Below are 22,187 nucleotides of genomic sequence, written 5' to 3' on the forward strand. Positions count from 1 at the left end.
TGTAGCTAAGGATGGGTTTTGTAATACTATTTACAGTTCAATTTAGCTTAGAAATTAAAACCATGTAAACATATATAAAAGATTTATCCTTAATATCAAAACTACTCCATACAATTGTATTTTTTGGAACAAACTTTTCATCTTGGAGTAATATCAGATTGATAGAAAATTTGCAAAGATAGTGGAGAATTCTTATATGCTCTTCATCCAGCACCCCTTAATACTACTTCTCACTTACCCTATACATTTGTTAAAACTAATATATTAACTTTGATACAAAGTGCTGTTAATCAACTTATTTGGATTTCCCACTTTTTCTACTAATTCCCTTTTCTGTTCTAGGAACCAGTTGAGGACACCACATTGCATTTAGTTGTCACGTCCACGAATCTGAATTTGTCTGATGTGTTCTCATGATTAGACTGGGGTGATGGGCTTGGGGATGGATGCCACAGAGTTGAAATGCCCCAGTCGCATTGCATTGTCACTGGTAATGTTAACCTTGATCACTTGGTTAAGGTGGTGTCTGCCAGGTTTCTCCAGGAGTTACCATGTGTTCCTTTCCATACTCTACTTCTTTGGAAGTAAGTCACTATGCACAACCCACTCTCAAGGGGAGGGAAATTAATCTCTACCTCCTGGAGCGGGGAGTATCTAATGTATTAATTGGAATTTTTCCAGGTGAAAGTTTTGCTGCTTCTCATTTATTTGGTCATTTATATCAGTATGGACTCATAAAAGTTTTCTGTTGTTTTTGCTTTGAGTTATAATCCATTCCCATTGTTACTGATTTTGTTGCTCAAGCTGTTCTTCTTTTAGCCCATTGGAGCTCTTTCAGTTGCCTTCTGTGTCCTTTGATACGATCCCCTCCTTTGTTGTATTATTTTCCTTTTGATTTGCTTTTTGAATCATTTCTTTCTTTCCGGCACCACAAGATGCTCTGGGCTTGTCTTGTATTTTTCCCTCTTTCTGTCCTCTGGTTCCTTTTACTGGATAATGGTATTTAGAAATGAAGATGTGGGCACTGGGTGTGTTCATTGCTATCAGGGTGTCATTGCTTTTGGGCCTTCTCAGTGACAGAATTAGAAAATACAGGTATGTCTTCTAACCCGTGTATACAGAAATCTGTAATTTCATATCTATCAGTCTGAAATAACCATGCGTTCATACTGATGTCTCTGGCTCTGATCCAGCACAAAGTTCATTCTGACTTTCCTCCCTTGCTTATCTGTAACTTACTTCTCTTACAGTGATAAGCCTGGCTCCCATGACTGCAATTAATTACACGTTTGTTCAACCCTACCATACATGTAAAGTAGTTTCAGAATTGCTAACTGGTACCCCTGTGAGGAATAAATTTATCAACTGGGGTTTTTCAGTCAAGTTCCTTTTGTCTTTAGCCTTAGGCAAAACACTATTCTCCAAAGTAACTTAGGTCAGCACCTTTTTCCTTCACCTTCCTCAGTGAGGTGGTATCATACTTTTGTAATTTAATTAGATTCATTTATTTCATCTGCATTGCATCCTGGGATTCTGCAAAATCCTGATTGACTTTTTAAAATAAGCATACTCTAAAGTTCACTCTGTAATGTATAGTTCTGTGGGTTTTGTGCAATTTAAAAATGTTAAATACAAAATACTGTAATATGGTTATTTTGTGCTCCTTTTTTGATTTCCTTATGAACTTTATTTTCAGAAGAGAAAGATGAATACGTTTTAATGTAATGTACAAAAGTATAATTGTCTGACTTTGTTGCCTCAAATATTAGGAATATTTTTGTTTTGGTTACTGTCTTGATTGCTTTATTTAGAATTAGAAATGATCATGTAGTTATTATAAATTTAATGGCCAATGAAATACTCTTTGTCTTTGGAGTCTAACAATAGTTGTGCTAATTTTTTCCTGTACACACAGGAAACACTGAAGAGGTTGCCGTTTATATTCAAAGCAGACAAACCATGTAGAAACTAGGAAATCTATAACGACAGCTACCATTTATTGACTCTTACAGTGTGCCAGAGTCAACAACCCCATGAAGTGGTGGTGGTATTTACATTTTACAAATGAAGAAACCAGTTTAGGTACAGTAGATAACTTTCACAAAAATCACAGAGCTATAGATTGTTAGAGGGATTCGAGTTCAGAATTCTGGGATACCAGACTTCATGGTAAATGGTTTCCAAAGCTGGCTATGCCTCAGCATTACCTAGAGGGCTTTTTGAAAATGTGTGTGCCTAGCCATTCTGAGAGTAGGACAAATCAGAATCTCCCAGTGGCGGATGTGAGCACTGACATTGTTAACAAACCTCCTGCGTGCCTCACGTGGAGCCAGACCAGCCGCAGTGTAGTTCTGGTGCTCACTGGAAACACTGATTAGGCTCCAGTGCTCCTCCGCCCCATGCCGTTAAGATCATGCTGCTTAATACGGTTGTTAGAGTTAACTTTTTACTTGTTTCAATTATTCCCTATCTGATTTCATGAGATTACAAGAACTTTTTAATTGAATGACACCACCAGCAAGCACAAACTTGCTCATTTGCCTTTAGGTTTTCTGTTTCCTTTTTTTTTTGTTTTTTTTTTTTTTGAGATGGAGTCTCACTGTCGCCCAGGCTGGAGTGCAGTGGCCTGATCTCGGCTCACTGCAAGCTCCGACTCCCTGGCTTACGCCATTCTCCTGCCTCAGCCTCCTGAGTAGCGGGGACTACAGGTGCCTGCCACCACGCCCGGCTACTTTTTTTTTTTTATTTTTAGTAGAGATGGGGTTTCACCGTGTTAGCCAGGATGGTCTCGATCTCCTGACCTCGTGATCCGCCCACCTTGGGCTCCCAAAGTGCTGGGATTACAGGCATGAGCTACCGCGCCCGGCCGGTTTTCTGTTTTCTTAAACATACCAACATACAAAGGAAAGTAGGAAGTTGTGTACATTATTTTGGGCTATAATGAGCAAACTGACTCAAACTGATATAATATCACAGGTCAGCCAGAAGTCATCAGCTTTCAGCTGAGAACTGGATCCCATGATAACAACAGCACAATAGTAATATTATGAAGACTAGTAGCTAGCATTAACTGAACACTGGCTGTATGCTGGGGCAAGGAAGAGGGCTAAGTACCTTGTCAGGTCACACACCTAGAAAGTGGCAGAGCCCGGAATATGAACCCAGAGCTCTGGCTATAAAGCCATGTATGCTCTTGACAGTGTACAGTCTCCCAAAGTTACATTTTGTCCCACACAGTGTTTTAAATGTTTTTTGACTTAGTGTCTAACATTTTTACATGGGAAAATCCAGATTTTGTGTTTTCCTTGAAATACTGGGAAGTCTGTCAACACTGGGTCCACATTCCCACATGACTAGCAGCGTAAGGGCTCCAGTTTACCGCAGTATCCATGGTTCGTCTTATGGCCACCCAAGTGCACCTGTTTAAATCACTTACTGGGCCTGTGTAGGAATTTCAGTTTGTGATAGGATCCCAGTATAGAATCACAGAAACTGACTTTTGAAGGGTAATGTGAAGGTTATTTGTATCTAACACTTCCTTTTTAAAAACAGTATGCTTTTGTTTTATTTATTGGAGTATATTTTTAAAGTTCCTGTCCTCTGTCACTGCTCAGAGTAGTTATCATCTGGTTTATATTTTCTAGAGTTTTTTGTGATTCTATAAATTATCTTTGTTATGTAATACATGTAATTATTTAAAACGTGATAATGCTGTACATATCGTACTACAACTTGAGGGGTTTCTCCCATGTTGTCTAGTTTGGAGATATATATAGATATATATATATGGCTCTCATTGTTAAATTCCATTTAACTGTTATATGGTATTCCATTATATGAATGTACCATAATTATTTCACTCTTGATGGAAATTTAATTTTTTTGCTTGTGTAAACAAGGTAGCCACATTCTTGTACACACCCCTTTATGAACTTATTCTGTTGTTTTTGTAAGAATGGTTAATTGAAATGGAATTGTTAGGTCATGGGGTATGCACATTCACATCTTTGATATATGTTGCCAAATTGCTGTCCAAAAAGACTATACTAATTTGTACTTTACCCAGCAGTATAGGAGAAATTTGATTTTTCCTCATTTTGTAACCATGATCAGCAAAAAATGTAATTTCATTGACTGATTGGTTGGTTGATTGATTGATTGATTTTTTTTTTTTTTTTTAAGTCAGAGCCTCACACTGTTGCCCAGGCTGGAGTGCAGTGGCACAGTCTCGGCTTACAGCAGCCTCCACCTCCCAGGTTCTAGCGATTCTCATGCCTCAGCCTCCCGAGTAGCTGGGATTAGGCGTGTGCTACCACACCTGGCTAATTTTTTGTATTTTTAGTAGAGATGGGTTTCATTATGTTGGCCAGACTGGCCTTGAACTCCTGGCCTCAAGTGATCTGCCCACCTTAGCCTCCCAAAGTACTGGGATTACAGGTGTGAGCCACTGGCACCCGGCCTAAATCTTTCTCTTCATTTCTGGTGACACTGAGCCTGTTTTTCCTGTTTATTGGCCATTTGCATTTCTTTTCGCTTTTTTATTTGTTTTGTTCATTTTCTGTTAGGCTGCCTTTCTATTATTGATCTGTTGGAACTATTTATGAATATTATTCATTTTTCTATGATGGTTGTAAATATTTTTCAATTTGCCTTTTAACTTGCTTAGGATACTTAACACTGTATGGAAATTTCACATTTTTATATAGCCATGTCTGTTATTATTTTGTGACTACCTTATTTTATTTGTACTGAGAGATTATTTTAAAATTTTATAATTGTCATGATTTCCTTTTTACACTTTGAATCAGTTTGCAAATAATGTCCATGTGTTATCATTTCTAAAGTGTTTTAGTCTATAGATTCTCACCAGCCCTTTTTTTTTTTTTTTTTTTTTGCCATATAGCAGAGTTGTTTATCCTGTAGGGTCTGAATTTTTTATGATTGTGTCCCAGTTGGCCCACATGTTTCTATTTTCTGTGTCTTCTCTGTGAGTTGGCTGTAAAATAGAGTGGCTTGATCAAATTTAGGATTTTTTTTTTTATTGTTGATTGTATTAACACTACCTTCCCAGGACACACGTATCTGACTATTTGTGCCATTAGTAGTAGTTGATGAACATTGCCTAGATTCCTTAATTCATTAAGGGCTCAAAAGTGAGGATATTCTAATTCTCTCATTTCTTACTCATTTATTAGCTTCTTTATTATTCATTTCACTTATTGGATATTACTATAAGGATGAACTTTTCTTCACCTATTTTATGGTTACTTAGTGGAATAGTTGACACAAATGGCAAGATAAATGTGCTTGATTCTTTCCCTTTTATTTACTATTTTTAAAAATAATAATGTGGTTTATTGGTGACTATTGATATTAGTATGATTTTGAACTCATGAATTTAAACATATTTGGTATGTCTCAATCCATGGATGTCATTACTGTAATCTATTGAAGTAATTATTAATTATTATAATTAATGTTCACATCCCATCTTTGGATAATGGAAACGTATTCAATTGGCTTGACTCCTTTTTTCACAGCCCTTTGATAACTTCCATGCTGTTTAGTGTAACTGGTTATTCTAGTCTGACACTGTGTATCTGTTGCAGGCTGAGTGTCAGATATATTTTGTTTTTCTTTTTCTTTCTTTCCTTTTTTTTTTTTTTCTTTTTTTTTGAGACGGAGTCTCACTCTTTTGCCCAGGCTGGAGTGCAGTGGCATGATCTTGGCTCATTGCAACCTCTGTCTCCCGGGCTCAAGTGGTTCTCGTGCCTCAGCCACCTGAGAGCTGGGATTACAGGCATGTGCCACCACACCTAGATAATTTTTTTGTATTTTTAGTAGAGACGGGGTTACATCATGTTGGCCAGGCCGGTCTCAAACTCTGACCTCAAGTTATCTGCCTGCCTTGGCCTCCCAGAGTACTGAGAGTACAGGCACCAGTCACTGCGCCTGGCTGCTGAGAATCAGATATATTTTTAAGGAACCCTAGTTCCTTTTATTGAGAAATGGTGTGTTCTAAGACCACAGTCTGGACACCAGCATTGTTCATTGCAACTGAAATTGTGGCTTGTCATTGTTTTACTCTTTAGTGGACAGATGAAAACACATACACAAAATGCATCACAAGGCCTTTCTGATACTTCTGATTCAAATTCAGGATTTCAGATTTTTGCTTAGTCTCTTCTGACTTAATCCATGAGAGGCCTAATTTTCTGTGATACCAGCGTGATAAAATATCAGATACTGACTATATTCCAGAATATACAATCATCTCAGTATGATTATTGGAAACCAGTTCCAGTTTTGTTTTTGACCATCCTTAGGTTGTAACCCTCTTGTGGATGTAACATGAGATAACTGCATTTTAAAGACTTTTGGAACATTTCTTCTCGTGGCTCTGCCACTGACTAGATATACAATTAGATTCCCTTCTTTTTTCTACTGTATTTCCAAAATAATAGCTTCATTGAGATGTAATTCACATAGCATAAAATTCACTGTTTTAAAGTGTTCATGGTTCTCTATATTTGGAGTTGTGCAGCCATCAACACTGCAGCCATCCTCACTGTCTAACCTTGGAACATTTTTATTGCCCCTAAACGAAGTCCTGTACCCTTTAGCTGTCACCTCCACAATTCCTGTGCTCACTAGCCCCATCCCTAGGCAACCGCTAATCTACTTTCTGTCTCTTAATATTTGCCTAGCCATATAAATGGGGTCATACAGTATGTGGTCTTTTGAGACTGGCTTCTTTCATTTGCATAATGTTTTCAAGGCTCATCCTTGCTGTGGTATGTATCATTCCTTTTTATGGCTGAATAATATTCCATTGTATGGCTATCCCACATTTTGTTGATCTATTCATAGATTTCTTAAAATTTTATTTTTAGGTATTGGTTTTTAATTTGTTTTTATAACAATTATATAAAATACTTGATTTTACAAGAAAATCTAAATGTATTCTCAAAGTTGTTTAGCTTCTCTGACAGGGATAATCTTTTAAAACATTTTATGTTTTATCCTTCTATTTCTTAGTGTAAGCTTTTTGGAAGTATGTAGTTTTGTTTATTTATTTACTTTCAATGTTTAAGATGAGTTTATTTCCCCCAAGATGTCTTTGTATTAATATCTTTACATAATACCCTTAATATCCCCCCTTCAATTTTTTAATCTCTTTGGTCCCAACTTTGAACTATATTAGAATTATCCTTTTATTTCTCAAGTTTTCATTTAAGTAATTTTCTTTTACTGCCAGTGAAATGCTAAGGTATTTCATATGCCCTTTCCTTTTCCCCAGATGTTAGTGGTGTGGTATTATCTGTATTATCAGGTCATACAGCCATGTATGACAGTACTTTCTCCCTCTTAGCCGTCATTTAGTCTCAGTTCTTCAGGGTTGTGTGTATGTGTGTAGATAAAATATTTATAATAGACATGTAGATAGAAGTTTTGCATTTTGTTTAAAGGCTCATTTTTAATTAATGTGTCCCAGTCTCTTGCGTCATTCTGGCTGAGTGACACCGAGTAAGGACTCAGGAGGACAGCCTTTCCTGAGTTCTTCCATGTTTCTAACAGTTTGCAGCATTTATACTTGAAAGTTTGTTTGGCTGTCCATAAAGTCTTTGGTTTATATTTTCTTTCCCTGGATCAATTTGTTATTCATTGTCTTTTGACAGGAAGCATTGATGTTGAAAGGTCTGATGACAATGTGATTTTTTGTTTCCACTTACAAGACCTTTGTTTTGTTTGTTTGCTGAATACCTAAAGATTTTTTTTTTTTTTTTTTTTTTTTGTCTTCAAACTCTGCTAGTTTTACATGGTGTTGGTTTTTCCAATTTGATATTTTCAGATACATGGTGTATACTTTTAATCCATAGTTTTGTTTTTTTGGTCAGTCTGTTTTTAAATTTCTCGTGAGTTTCTTAACTTACAGTTTCACATTTTTTTTTTTGCTTCACTGACCCAGTTCTCTTTGGGAACGGCTCTTTATATATTTTGGATCTACTTTGCCTGCCTTCTCTGTCACTTCATTTCAGACCTTTTCTTTTTCTTAGTTTCTTTTTGAGTTACGAAGTTTTCTTTTGTTGACCTCATTTCAGTGAAGGTATTACCTGTCTTGTTTATTTGCTCTTATGTGCCTTCTAGTTTGTTTTTGATTTGGGAAATAAAATTGACTTGATTTTTGATTTAAAAATTAAATTCTGAGTTCTATCACTGGGGTTTTTTTTTTTTTTCTTAATCCTAATTTATGTCATTCTTTTATATTTTTTATGATTTTATTCATTTCTTTTAGCTTATTTCAGAAATCGGACTACGTTTTCATCTGCTTAGTGGACATGTCTTTCTGGCAAGCGCTCAGTGTCTGGAGGATTATTCTCCTTCTTCTCTCCCTGCTTATAATAACCTTGTGCTAGCTTCTACAACAGTTTTTTTCTGTTGCTTGTTTTTAAACATGGTACTTGTTACCATGAACTTAAAGGAGAGAGGGAGTTAGGAAAGTGTTTGGGATCGGGGCTCTCAGTACCTTCTTCTCAAGTTTCAAACCATCTTCTCTGTTACTGTTTGAGGTCTGTGGACTGTTCTTCCCATGTTCTCGATCTCCTCTTCCCTTTCCTCCTATTATCCTTCACTGGGGAGTTGGATTTCAGTTGAGCAGTTTTTTTCTTGGTGTGGAGCCCAGAATTCCTGGAAGGGAATTTTGGATACTAGTTTTAAGATATTATGGGGCCTAAACCACTGCAGTCCTTTCAGACCTTACTGCCAACCCCTTGCCTTCACTCATGAATAGTGCCAAAATAACTCCTAATTTCACAGAAGTTCTCTGTAGACTCTGAGCTTTTCATAGAGCACTCATCATGACTTGGGAATCTGCCCCTTTACGCCCTTCAGACACCCTGTTAATTTCCTCTGCTTCCCTCCACTAACGCTGATACCACATGGCACTTGGAACTGTTCATGGCTTTCCCGCCACCTCTTCTCTTTGGGGAGTCATGAAGACCACTTTTCATCTGGTTTCATGGAAGGTTTTTCTCACAGAGTTTTGGTTTTGCTGTCCTTGTTGCTCCATTTTTATGAGAGGGTGTCGAAGGGAAATTGAAACTCTGTTACCCCCACTTTTCCCCATAATTCTTTTTTTTCAGTTTGACCTGTACTAAATTGCCAATATTTGATCATTTTCAATGATTGAAAGTGGGAATTTTTATAAATTTTAACCTAACGCAGAGCTCTATCTTTAGATTTTACAACATTGGGAATTTCTTTTTCCAAATGTATTGTTCAACATGTATTTTTGTGTTTAATACATATTTTGATTTCCCATAATAACCAGTAAGAATTTCTAAAACAACTACATAATTTTAGAAATGAATGCTACTTGTGATACTGTGAGGTATAGTATGAGGTAAGCATGTCATTATTTTTCTGTTAATTGCTTATAATATACATTAGATAACGCATTATTTTCCAACTTCTTTAAACTGCTGCCTGCCTTTTTTTTTAAACATTAAATTATAGATAATTGGGTATGTTTCTGTGTTCTGATCTGTTTATTACTGTGCAGGATTTTTCTGTTTTAAATAGAGTAGGCTTATTAGTAAGGTTTGGTATCTTGTAGGACAGTTTTGCCCATTCTTTCTTTTCAGAAGTTTCTGTGCTGTTTTTATTTTTGTGCATTACTTTCTTCCACATGGACTTTATTATGGATTTGTCAGATCCACGCAACATGACATCAGAGTTATTATTGTAATTACATTTCTTGGTCTTAATATAGAATCTCTAAGATGGAGAGCACCCTTTCAATGATTAGAAAAGACACAAGATGGAAATAAAGATTTTATTACTTGCAGATTCTGGAGGGTACACAGCACACCTAGAGGCCGCTCACACAGAGGTCAGGGAGTGCAAGCAGGGAGAGAGGGAGGGACCTATGGGCCAACGCCTTCATGGAGTCCAAGGTATTGTCCAAACAGGTTTCCCTCCGGGAGGCTTAATTGGTGGGTTTAAAGCAAGCAGGTACAAGTTCCAGGAGGTCATGCTGTTACAGAGGTAGTCACAGTGCTGTGTCTGCACTGTCCATGAGAGGTAGGAGGGTCAGGGCCAGTGAAGCAGGCTGTGTGTAGCTGTCCATAGGGAGGTGGTCACCAGGAGGAAGTTGTATAAGGCAGGTATCTGGATCAGCCACATTGAGAAACTGGGAGGCAGTGTAGAACTGCACCCTATGTCAAGGGTGACAGAGCCCTGCTTCTGCTATGAGAAGGTGCCACTTAGATTCAAAGTGCATGCCAAGGCAACATAAAATTATAAGAATTTACTATGCATTTTTATACATGCCCTTATATTATTGAATCTTCCCAGTGTGGCTGGGCTTGATCTGGGGTTTTCCACCGTGTGTGATCCTGTACTCTTCACTGGAATAAGATGATGACAGATACGCGTTCCTGCACTGCGCTGTCCCTTTCTGCGCTCGCTGGTTTTATTGTAATAGTTTGGAATGCAAGAGCCAGGTCTTGTCTTTATAATGTACTTAAAATTGTGTTTATAGTATTTCATTCTAGAACTCGAATTATAGCCAATGTCCAAATTATCATCATATAGTTGTATCTGCCTATAGAGATTGAAAATCCCTTATCTGATATGCTTGGGACCAGAAGTGTTTTGGACTTCAGGTTTTTCTGGGTTTTAGAGTATTTGCAAGAATGGATACCAGTTGAGCATCCCAAACATGTCAGTGCTGAAAAAGTTTTGGATTTCAGAGCATTTCGGATTTGGGGTTTTTGGATTAGGGATGCACAACCTATATAAGTTTTGTTAAATTTACAGCTTTTCACTTCGTTTGCTGTTTTTCTTTCCTTATCTTGTGATTTTTTTTTTTTTTATTCCAGTCTAGTTGTCATTTAACTAGACTCTACCATAGCCATACTTCGAATAGTTTTTCAGAGGAGGTAAATGAATTGTACTTTGAGTTTGTCCCTATTCAGAGGCCGCTGCTGCTTTACGTCTCAATGATATTTTGACTATACCAAATGCTTTTCTCCCCTTTTCCTTTTGTTCTTTATGGAACTCCGATTGTTCTTATGTTGGGGCCCTTAGATCTGACATCCATGTCTCTTGTTTTTTACTCAAAGTTTCCATTTCATCTTTTTTTTTTTTTTTTTGCTGAGTTATTGTAGTAATTTCTGCAGTTAATTCTAGATTATTAAATCAGTTTTAGCAGTGTTCATTCTATTTTCACTTTCTTTCTTGAGTTTATTTCAGAAGTCTTAATTTATTATTTTCTAGAGGACTTTAATGAGATCTCGTATTAGAGTATTTTTATTGTTCTCTCCTGTTTTCTACATTAAATCAGTATTAATTGAACCCAGCTGTTCTGATTCTTCCCTTTGGTCTCCTCTTAAGGAAATTGCTGTTTCCTCTGAAGTGCTGAATTTTTGAACCATCTGCTCCTCTCTGTCTGGACATGTATTGACATACCAAGCACCTCCAGCAGGAAGGGTTTCCTCCATGATTGGAGGTCTGGCCGTTGGCTCTCCCAGGCAATGTGGTCTTGCACTTTTTGAAAACTAGGGATCCTGCCTTTGGCTCAGCGAGCCTGTAAACAAAGTCAGCAGGCTGGGACTGCTTGGAATCCCAAAAGAATTGTTTAGAATTTTATCTTAAGAGAGTTGGCTGAATTTTATAAAACATTGTTTTCTGATGTCATTATACCGAAGGCGGTGGAGGGAAGCATTTATAATGTCTAAAGCCTTTACTTAGGCATACCTTAAGCTGTGAACCCTGAATATCTGAGACAGGTCTGTTACTTTAGAAAGTTTATTTTGCCAGCGTTGAGGACGAACGCACACCTGTGACACAGCCTCAGGATATCTGGATGACATGTGCCCAAGGTGATTGGGGCACAACTTGGTTTTATGCATTTTAGGGAGACATGAGACATCAATCAGTATATGTAAGATGTACATTGATTCCATCCAGAAAGGCAGGACAACTGGAAGCAGAGATGGTTCTTGCAGGTCACAGGTAGGTTAAGAGACAAAACGTTGCATTCTTTTGAATTTCTGATTAGCCTTTCCAAAAGAGGCAATCAGATATGCATCGATCTCAGTGAGCAGAGGGAATATGATGGGAGGCAGGTTTGCCCTAAGCAGTTCCCAGCTTGACTTTTGCCTTTAGCTTAATGATTTGAGGGCCCCAAGATTTATTTTCCTTTCACAACCCTGACCACATTTATCATAAGTAATTATTTTAGTGGCTATTTTAGAAATTCTTGCCTGTTAGGGAAACCCAAGTGTGTACTAATTTAAGTGCAGAAGTATGTATTAGATGTAGAATGATAAATTAATCTTGTTTTCCTTAGTGCTAATGCAGATTACTACGTGGAAACACGCAGTATGTTCTACCAACTTTATATTTTAGTGCTTATATACTAACGTTACTTCATGTCAGGTTATAATAGATTAAAAGTCTATGTTTTAAGAAACAGAAGAATTTTTGTTTTCAGGCATTTAATTTTTATGGGAATTTTATACCAAGAAGAAGGCATATCCTCATTTCTGTCATTAAATGTATCTCAGTTATGCCAAGTGTATATGTTATTTTTTTGAAAATCAAAGCATCCACTTTTAAAACTGTAGAGCTCGTCAGCCTATCACTATAATAATTACTGTTGGCATTAAGGAGTACAACAGGGAATTTGAGGACTAAGAACTTGTTAACAAGGTTGATGATATCATATGTTCCACTCTTTAGTGTTAGATTGTTAATAGCTGGGGAAGAAGAGATACTGGCACTTTTATAGGAGCGTTTACCTATTAATTTATTCATCAAACATTTGTTCAGCATCTATTACGAGGCAAGTACCGAGCTAAGTTTTAGAGACCCATAGTTAACTGGAGATAAACAATCTTTTTCATGGAAATGATGATCTAATGGGTAAATAGAAAAAGCATGCATTATAGTAAAGCATGATAAATACAATGGAGGAAGCATTTGCAAGGCACAAATACTGTGAGAAACGGGAGAGATTAAATGAGTTATTTGAGGCAGTCACGGAAAACTTCATAGAGGAGGGTGGCATCTGGGCTTCTTCCTAACCAGGGACAGGACACTGTCAGCAGATCAGAACTTCTGATAATGAAAGGGACTAATTTGTGCAAAAGCACAGAGGCATGTTTTTTGTGGGTAAAGGAGAAAAAGGTGGTGGCAGGAGATAAGGATCAAGATCTATGCAGGGACCAGGCCATTAGGCTAAATACAGTGTCTCACACTTAGGACTGTCAGTGACGCATTGCGTTTTACATTTCAAGGGCTAAGACAAGCCTTCGAACAAAATCACTTTGTGAGTTATTGAGAGGTCCGTGGATTGACGTGTTGCAATCAGAAAAAGAGTTGAAGACCCACTGTGAGTTAAGGCCGTTAGAGTGTAGAGGAGAAGATGGATTTAAGGACTATTTAGTAGAACTGATAAAGCATGTTAAACATCTGCATGTATGGTTCAAGGAAAGAAAAGCGTGGAAGGCCATGAATGGGCGTTAATTAGTGAAAGCCAAGCTGTCTGTTGGAAATGCGAAAAACACAGAAACAGGGAACCATCGTGAAGAAGATAATAGCCATAAAAATTAGTCCACTCTGCAGCTGAGGCTCTTTGTGATTCATTGAGTCTTCTGAAAGTTCCAGATGTGGGAGTTTGTGCAAACCTGACTTAAGATATGGCTGCTTCTATTTGCTGTAAAGCAACTAATGGTCCAGTAGGAGAGACCAACATGTTAACAGTGGTGATTTTACAAACGTTATTTATAGTATGTTTTTAAAGCGTTTTTCCCATATGTACAGCATGCCGTTTAATCTTGATAAGAAGTAGATGATAGCTCTGTTTTTAAAATGAAGAAACCAACCCTGAGAGACTACTCAGTGCTTCCACAATCACGTCGCTAATTGACTCGGAACTAGCTTTTCTGATTTTTGGATATTGGTTGTTTTCTCATTAAGCCACACAGTCTCTATCATGAAAGTCAAGGTAAACTCAGGGTTTAGAGTGTTTTAGTTGGCACGCTGTTGGGGGCGAGAAGAAAGTCACTGGAAAGGTATCATGAGGTCAACCTTGAAAACTAAGGATTTTGAAGTGGAAAATAAAGAGGTGAGCATTTCCAGGTGGGAAGGAAGCGTGGGCAGCGAGACTGGTGATGGCACACGTGTGTGAGGGTTGGTTGAACGTGTCAGGTGAAGGCAGGAAAGAAGGCAGCGCTGGGGGGGTGAGACTGCATAAAGGAGGATCTTCCATAGCAGCTCAAGTTGTTTGGGCCGTATTTGGTAGACAGGCAGGTCGGGGGCAGCACTTGGAAGTGTCAGATGAGGATATCATTCATGAACGCAGCAACAATTACTGCCTGCTGTAATCAGTGCCAGGCGTGGGGACGGTCCTTGGTAGTATAGTGTTAAGGAAGTGAAGGTCCTTGCCCTCAGGAAGTTCTGTCACCAAGTTATGATGGAATGTGAAATACTCTCATGGCAGGGAGTAGGGGTTCTGGTGGGGAATGATGGGGAGGGAATAAACAGTTTCCATGGAGCAGGGAGAAGGTGGGTGAGGACCAAAGGAAGGAGAAGCAGGGGCCTTGGGGAGCCAGGGAGGGGTGGCCAGGTGGAGAGAGAGCACTCCCAACACTCCAGATCCCCTACTTTATGGGGAAAGGTATAAGGAATTTGAGAGGAACAGCTGAAAGAACCGGGGAAGTGGTGGTGGCGTAGGGAACAATGCAACACTAGGGTTCCCAGGAAACATCAACAGATAACTGAGTCGTGCCAACCAGGTTGATCTTAACAATCTCTTAATTTTTCTATCAGCGTCGTTCAGGACAGCTCAGGAGAACAAATGAACAGAAGAACTAGTGGAACTGATTAGTTTTTGTGTTTTCATAAATGCCTACTTAGGATGAGCTGTTACTTGATTTTGTAATGTTTTTTCTAATTTTAGTAATTCTGTGTTTTTTTTAATCCAGTCTAGAGATAGTTTTGGATAGTGCTGTATATAACCTTAAAAATAAAGTGTTCTGATCATTTCAAGTGTGTTGCAAAAATGTTAAAGATGAACCTGATTCTTTTTCTAATACACTTTTTTGATAAAAGTATTGCAGTTTGGTTTTAGTTTTCATTATAGTTTCCAGCATTCTTAGAACTTTTATGATCTATGTTGAAAATGTTGAATTATTGAATTCATTAAATTATTAAATATTCTTTTCCCTGTAAAACTAGAATTTTGTAGATTCATTAGCATGTTGTAGAGAATAATAGTTTATAACCACAACCTTAGGACATTGTCTTGTATGCTCTTTTAATCTGTGCCTGTTGAATTTTTGTTATAGTTTTCTGAATTTCCAGATCCCATGTGGGGTTCAGATTATGTGCAGTTGTCAAGGACCCCGCCTTCATCTGAGCAGAAATGCAGTGCTGTGTCGTGGGAGGAGCTGAAGGCCATGGATTTACCTTCATTCGAACCTGCCTTCCTAGTTCTCTGCCGAGTCCTTCTGAATGTCATACATGAGTGTCTCAAGTTAAGATTGGAGCAAAGACCTGCTGGAGAACCATCTCTCTTGAGTATTAAGCAGGTTTGCTTCAAAGACTCTTTAAAATATTTAGCAATTATTATCCTACAGCTTACCATTTTTATTTTAAGAGTTCCTTTTTTTTCTTAATTGTCGCAAATAGTGAGAAATGAGTGTTTGTCCATGGTTTTAAGCTGTATTTTTTAGGCTAATTAAAAATGTTCTTTATATGCAGTCCTCAAAGATAAGATTGTGGTTCATCCTTTCTGTCATCCACTTACTTGTTCTAAGTGTTTTAAAGTTTCGGTCTTTGAAGACTAAAATTTAAAATTCATTCATTAGAGGTAGAGTATAAGATTCTTAAATTTATTTATTTTTTCTATTCGAAGTACATATATACAGATAAATGTCTAGAATAGGCATAGGGGAGGGGTTTGGACTTTTTGCTTGCTTAAGCAGTGGTGTGGTTTAAACAGTAGTGACAGCCTATGATTTCTTCGTTGTTGTTCATTCTGGATGGGATCTTACGGGTGTTTGCTATCCCAGGAGCAGCAGAGGAATGGGTGGAAGCAGTTGTATCCAGCAGAGTGAGTGCTGAAGAGGGTCTGTATTTATGATTTGTGATATTAACATACTGACATTCACCATAGAAAATAAAAATTTCCAGACCTTGTCCCCAAAATAAGAAAGTTTGGTCTGTTTTTTGTAGATTGTACGTGTCTATCCCATAGGGATTGAAGGGCTAAGAGCTCCCCGGCTCTGTGAATGGTGAGACAGAGCATAGGTGAGCAGTACAGATTGAGGAGAGGCAGGTGAATACAGGTCATACACTAGGTACAAAATAGGATTTGTTTGTTTAATTAGGAGTAGAATAGAATGACGAATGAAAGTCATTTGGAGATTGTCCCCTGCATCTCCTTTCCATCCCTTCCGTTCATGCCCAGCACCAGCCAGAGCTCTGTTTCCACATTAGCTCCCCTTCCTTCTCACCATCTTGTTTCTGGTTATTGTCTTGCTCTCCACTTTGGCCTTGCTTTTAACTCATCTTCAGCGTCGCAGTGGTTATCTAGGACATTTTGGTAAAAAACTTCGCAGCTCTCTTCTCTATAAAAGAAATACTTCAGAAATATAGCCTGCTTTACTTCAGAAATATAGCCTGGTAAAGCAAGGTGGAGTTTATCTTTTGCTGATGGGGCTATTGTGAGGACTAAATAGTATTGTATGTTGTAATACTTTGAAAAATAAAAACAATACTTAGATTAATGTAGCATTGCTAGAGTAAAAAGAAAGTGGAAATTTTGGTTTAAATGCATTCAAAGATCAGTTATAAGCACCTAAGTGACGTCTTTAATAGATAAATTGATAATTATATAATCTGAACAGAACACTTTTTGTTAGATTTTACTGTAGCCATAGCGCTCTTACAGTGGATAATTACTTTTAAAACATTTCTGGGAGAGACTTCTGTCAATAAAAGCAATCCATGTTTATTTTAGAAATTTAGAAAAGTCTAAAAAATGATACAAACAAAAATCAAAATCAAAAATAATTTAAAAATCCTGTTATTCTGACATTCAGAGATAACTGCTATAACATTTTGGTGTATTTCCATCCATTTGTTTTTCCTGCACATAACTTCCTACACATACAAGTAAGTATGTGTGTGTGTCATTTTTTTCCCTTTAAGTATTTTTCAAAAGCAAGAATTTAAATGGCTGCAATAGTAGTCTACTGTATAGGCACATCACAGTTTATTTGGTTAATCACCATTGATTTAAATAACATTGTGATAAATATGCTTGTATAGAAATCTTAGTTTAGATCTCTGATTATTTCTTGAGTGTAAAACATGACAGTAAATAGATGAGTCATACATTTTTAGCCTTTAGAAAGTTTGTATCAGTTTACCTTTCTATTAGCAGCAGTGAAGCTTTCGCTAACATATATGAAAACGAATGTGACTGTGTGATCTCATACTATAGTCCCTGTTCGTTAGAATTTGCATACGTCGTGTCTCAGTCTTTTTATTAATGGGAAGGGCTTTCCAGGTTGTCTCATTTAAACCTTCTGCCAACATTTGGCAGGTTATTACCTATTTACCTATTCGATCTATGTATTGCAAAATTGCCCATCCTTTGTTTTTTCCGTTGATTTTTATCTAATTTCATCACATAATATTAAGTTGGTTGGTTGGTTTTGCTGGTTATTTTTTGATGGTAGACTGGGCCACAAATCACAGTAGGTAAACTATGCTGAATTATTGTGAAGGCCACCTGCTTTGTGGTATATAAGTACCTTTGAATATTTATTATGTTTTTTATTAAAATTTTCCAATTTCAGTAGGAGATTTTTCACATTTCTTTTAATGTAAATTAGTAGAAAAATTGATTTTATTCTATGGGATTTACTTTCTATCTAAGTTTGTTGGTAAGAGAATTTATTTTAGCAAAGCAGTAATTACCTATATGGTATTTTCTCTGTGTATCCATGCTGTAGTATTATTTTATTTTCACTATTTTGTTGCTACTCAATTAAGACTACTAAGGTATTTACATAAAATGAACTGATCAAGAATCTAGAAACTATTGTAGGTTTTTTAGAGACAAGGTTCCCTCTGAGTGTTTTGAAGATTTAAGTAGGAAGATGTAAAACACTGTCTGGTTGGAGTTTATGGCTGCTGGAACCTGTGCGTGTTGTTTTGCAGCTGGTGAGAGAGTGTAAGGAGGTCCTGAAGGGAGGCCTGCTGATGAAGCAGTACTACCAGTTCATGCTGCAGGAGGTTCTGGAGGACTTGGAGAAGCCCGACTGCAACATTGACGCTTTTGAAGAGGATCTGCATAAAATGCTTATGGTCAGAAGCAGTGGGGAGGAATTTTTCTTTCTTTCTTTGTTTCTTTCTTTTTTAAAAAAAAGTAAGCCTGCATTTCCTTGTTTTGCAAACAACGTTGGCATACCCATTCCGATAAACTTCTCTAGTAATGAATTATAGAAATGATCCAAATGATCCCTGAAAGTATTGCTTGTGTGTGCGTGTTGTGGGGGGCGGTGGTGGTGATCTTGAATCATAGTCTTTCCATCTGGTATTAGATTACATGTGTTTCTCTGAAATCCACATTTTAAAAATTCTCAATTGTTTTTAAGTTGGAGGACATTTTTGACAAATGTTAACCTAGTTCATTCTTTACTTGTAGAATAGTTCATCTTATGGCAGAATGGCTCAGAAGTAGAATCAAAATATGGTCCTACGTTAGTGAACCATCTGTCATCAGCCATTTTTATAATACCGACAATGTGCTGGGGACCTTGCATGGCTCAGGGAGTGTTGAAGATCAACAAGACACTCATAGTCTGGTGGGACTAGGCATGGTAGATGCTAACACCCCCGAGGGCTAGGTGCTAGCAGAGAGGCTTGCTGAGTTGTCTGGGAGGCACTTCCAGTGAGGAAGCTGAATCTTAAAAAGATGAGTTAAGGGTTAGTTAAGGAACCTGGCACATTTGAGGACTTGTAAATAGTTTGGGCAGGAGTAGACCTATTTTTATTTTATCCTAAAAAGAGACCTCCTGTCTTCTCACATACACCGAATGTGCCCTGTGCTTTTAACCTCTGTTCACATTCTTCTTTCCTGGTGGAAATGCCCCCTCCTCCACTTTATATGCCTATTTAAGGCTTACTTTCAGGTTTGATTTTTCTCTAGAAAGCTTTATGGGACAGTTTTAACTTTTAGCCTATGTTTATCTATACCTTCTTTGAACTCTTTTTAGCAGTTACAATTAGAACTATATGATTTAACATTTAAACAGAGACTCTTTTCTCAGGTTGCCCTAATTAGACTGAAAGCTTCATGAGCCAAGGGCTATAACTTGAAATTCTCTTGTTTTCCGTAATGTCTGATAGTGTTCATGTATCGTAAATACACCTTAGATTCATTAGGGTATATGCATAGATAATTGCATAATGTGACAGGTTAATGAAATAATAAAGAAAACTGTCCTTGTAGGTGGGGTGCATTCATTCTTGCTTAACATTTACGGTGTCCTCTCTAAGGATGGCTGCAGCACCTGCAGATACCACTCTCACTTTCTAAGTGGGAAGAAAAGGGGAAACAGACCTTACCAGCCAAGTCCAGACCTTTTTATCAGAGCAATAGGAGCTCTCCCGGCAACCCCACCCAGCAAATTTCCCCTGCCTCTTGTTGACCAGACCTGTTGCATGCCTCACTGTTGTCATGGAGGCTGGGAATTCACATGTTGAGCTTTCCAGCCTCTGTAGTAGAAGTAGAGAAGGAAGAATGTGGCTGAGAATGAGACATATTGTATCTGGCATATTGCAAGAATCATTTTAATGAGTTAGAAATTATTCTATATAAAAGACCTAAGTGTGCAAAATGGTTGTATTTTGAAATACTATATATTTATTTTCTTTTTTGAGACAGGGTTTTGCTCTGTCACCTAGATTGAAATGCAGTGGTGTGTTGATGGCTTCCTGCAGTCTCAACCTCCTGGGCTCAAGCGATCTTCCTGCCTCAGCCTCCCTAGTCACTAGGACTACAGGTGTGTGCCACCACACCTGGCTAATTTTTAAGAAATTTTTTGTAGAGTCAGAGTCTCACTGTGTTGCCCAGGCAGGTCTTGAACTCCTGGGCTCAGTGGTCCTCCTGCCTTGGCCTCCCAAAGTGCTGAGATTATAGGCATTAGCTACCACACTTGCCCACTGTCTATTTCTTATGTCAAAAAAATCTTTATCTTGAAAAGTTGTGGAAAAAAGCAACAAGCAAATTATTATTTCTCTCTCTTTATGGGTAACTAAACTAGAAGTTTAAGAAGACACAATACTTTGGGAGGCCGAGACGGGCGGATCACGAGGTCAGGAGATCGAGACCATCCTGGCGAACACGGTGAAACCCCGTCTCTACTAAAAAATACAAAAAAACTAGTCGGGCGAGGTGGTGGGCGTCTGTAGTCTCAGCTACTTGGGAGGCTGAGGCAGGAGAATGGCGTAAACCCGGGAGGCGGAGCTTGCAGTGAGCTGAGATCTGACCACTGCACTCCAGCCTGGGCGACAGAGCGAGACTCCGTCTCAAAAAAAAAAAAGAAGAAGACAGAATATGCTTTGCTTCACAAACTGTCTTTGCTGGCCCTTTATCCTGTAGTGGCAGGGGAGCAGGGTGAGGAACATCAGGCATGTGAACCACGCCTTCCTGGTCAGCCGGTTTCTGTGCCGTTGGTGAGCCTGTGTGATAGTGGAAGCCTAGGCTAACATTCCCAGCTAGGTAGTTTTAGAAAGGCTCAGAGTTTAGTTTTGGCATTGCTTTCAATTATCTGCATCTCTTTTCTCACAGATGAAAAAACTGGAAACTGTCAGTGTTTTAAAATTATGGTCTATAATGTGCTAGGAGGATCAGGGCAGGGGTGTTTTCTGAGGACTAGGGGAGCCCAAACAAAATCAGCGTTTCTGTTAGGAAGGAAGGAAAGAATAGCAATTGAATTGGCAATCAGGTTATGTTTAACACAACACCCTTGTCTGGAAACCCACCGAAAACAGCAAACAGAAAAATTCCTTCTTCTGAGAAGGAGGAAATTGGCCACAGTATCCTTTCCCGTACCCTTCCAAAATAAAAAGACTGTTAGAATTATTTGCCTTGAAATGTAAACTAAAATGAAGATGAACCCAAGCTCTAAATACTTTTCCACCTTAGGCCCAGGAGGCCCACGCAGAGATTAACTAGAGCCTTGATATCTAGGGGTGTGGCAGCCATAACAGAAGCCGAGCATGTCTCTCCAGGGATTCTGTTGCTGACTGAAGAACTGCCTGACAGAAGGAGCAGAGCGACACCACAGCTTTCTCTGGTTGCCAGGAAGACGGCTGAATGGGAGCTGTCTTAGCAGGGGGAGGGGAAGCAGTGATGAGCAAGTTGTGATGCAGAAAGTCTGTGACCTTGGGGGCTTTACTCTGTGTTACGACATCCACTGTACTCGAAAAACAGACCCTGAAGCATGTAGGTCAAAGGAGATCACTTTAGATTTGAGGTGTCAAATCTAAATCTGAGCTATGAATTGCTACCTCATTTCCTGGGTCCCTGGCCTCAGAAGTAACCAAGACAATAAACAGTAATACATGATATAGGAACATGTGATAGCCTTAAGGAAACCACTTAAAAGGATTTATAAGGATTGAAAATATGAAAATGATGGGCGAGATATGGTAGTTGTAGAAGACACACGAGAGAGCTCACGTTTCTGCAGAAGAATAAAGAGCAAAGGAGCAGGGAAGCTCTTAAGTTTTCATCCTACAGATTAATTATTGGGTATCCACTGTGTGCCAGGCAGGCACCATGCGGGGACCGAGGAACTAGTGCCGAGCATAAACTCCCTCTTAGAGTTTAAGAATGGGGGGGCCACGGTGGTTATAGAACCTTGTGAGCAAGACTACAGCTGAGAAAAATGCCCTCAGGAAAGGCACAGGTCTTTGTGGACTGCGGTTAGATTTGACTTTGTGTGGAGGTCAGTCTTCTCTGAGGAGGGAGCATTGCAACTTATCAGAAATTTATACATGTTATAATCCAGTTCAGGTAACAGATGAAAAACTTAGACCAAACAATACTATATGTTGTAATTTCTATAATAAGAGATTGTTTTTAAAAGCTTATAGAC

At 38.3% G+C, this 22,187-nt stretch overlaps 1 protein-coding gene across 5 annotated transcripts in view; it reads left to right on the plus strand.

Moving 5' to 3' along the window:
* The window catches only part of MAP3K4 (mitogen-activated protein kinase kinase kinase 4), a 130,196-nt gene that overhangs the window by 67,351 nt on the left and 40,658 nt on the right, over nucleotides 1–22,187 (plus strand). For 4 of the 5 annotated variants that reach the window (XM_023223647.2, XM_023223646.2, XM_023223648.2 and 1 more), the window contains exons 4-5: nucleotides 15,357–15,599; nucleotides 18,241–18,387. In XM_023223647.2, coding sequence (XP_023079415.2) covers nucleotides 15,357–15,599; nucleotides 18,241–18,387 — 390 coding nt within the window. Of the gene's footprint in view, nucleotides 1–11,937; nucleotides 12,019–15,356; nucleotides 15,600–18,240; nucleotides 18,388–22,187 lie in introns of those variants that run through there. The other variant, XM_023223649.1, reaches the window with a different exon arrangement.

The sequence above is a fragment of the Piliocolobus tephrosceles genome, chromosome 5, assembly GCF_002776525.5.
Source record: "Piliocolobus tephrosceles isolate RC106 chromosome 5, ASM277652v3, whole genome shotgun sequence".
NCBI lineage: Eukaryota > Metazoa > Chordata > Mammalia > Primates > Cercopithecidae > Piliocolobus > Piliocolobus tephrosceles.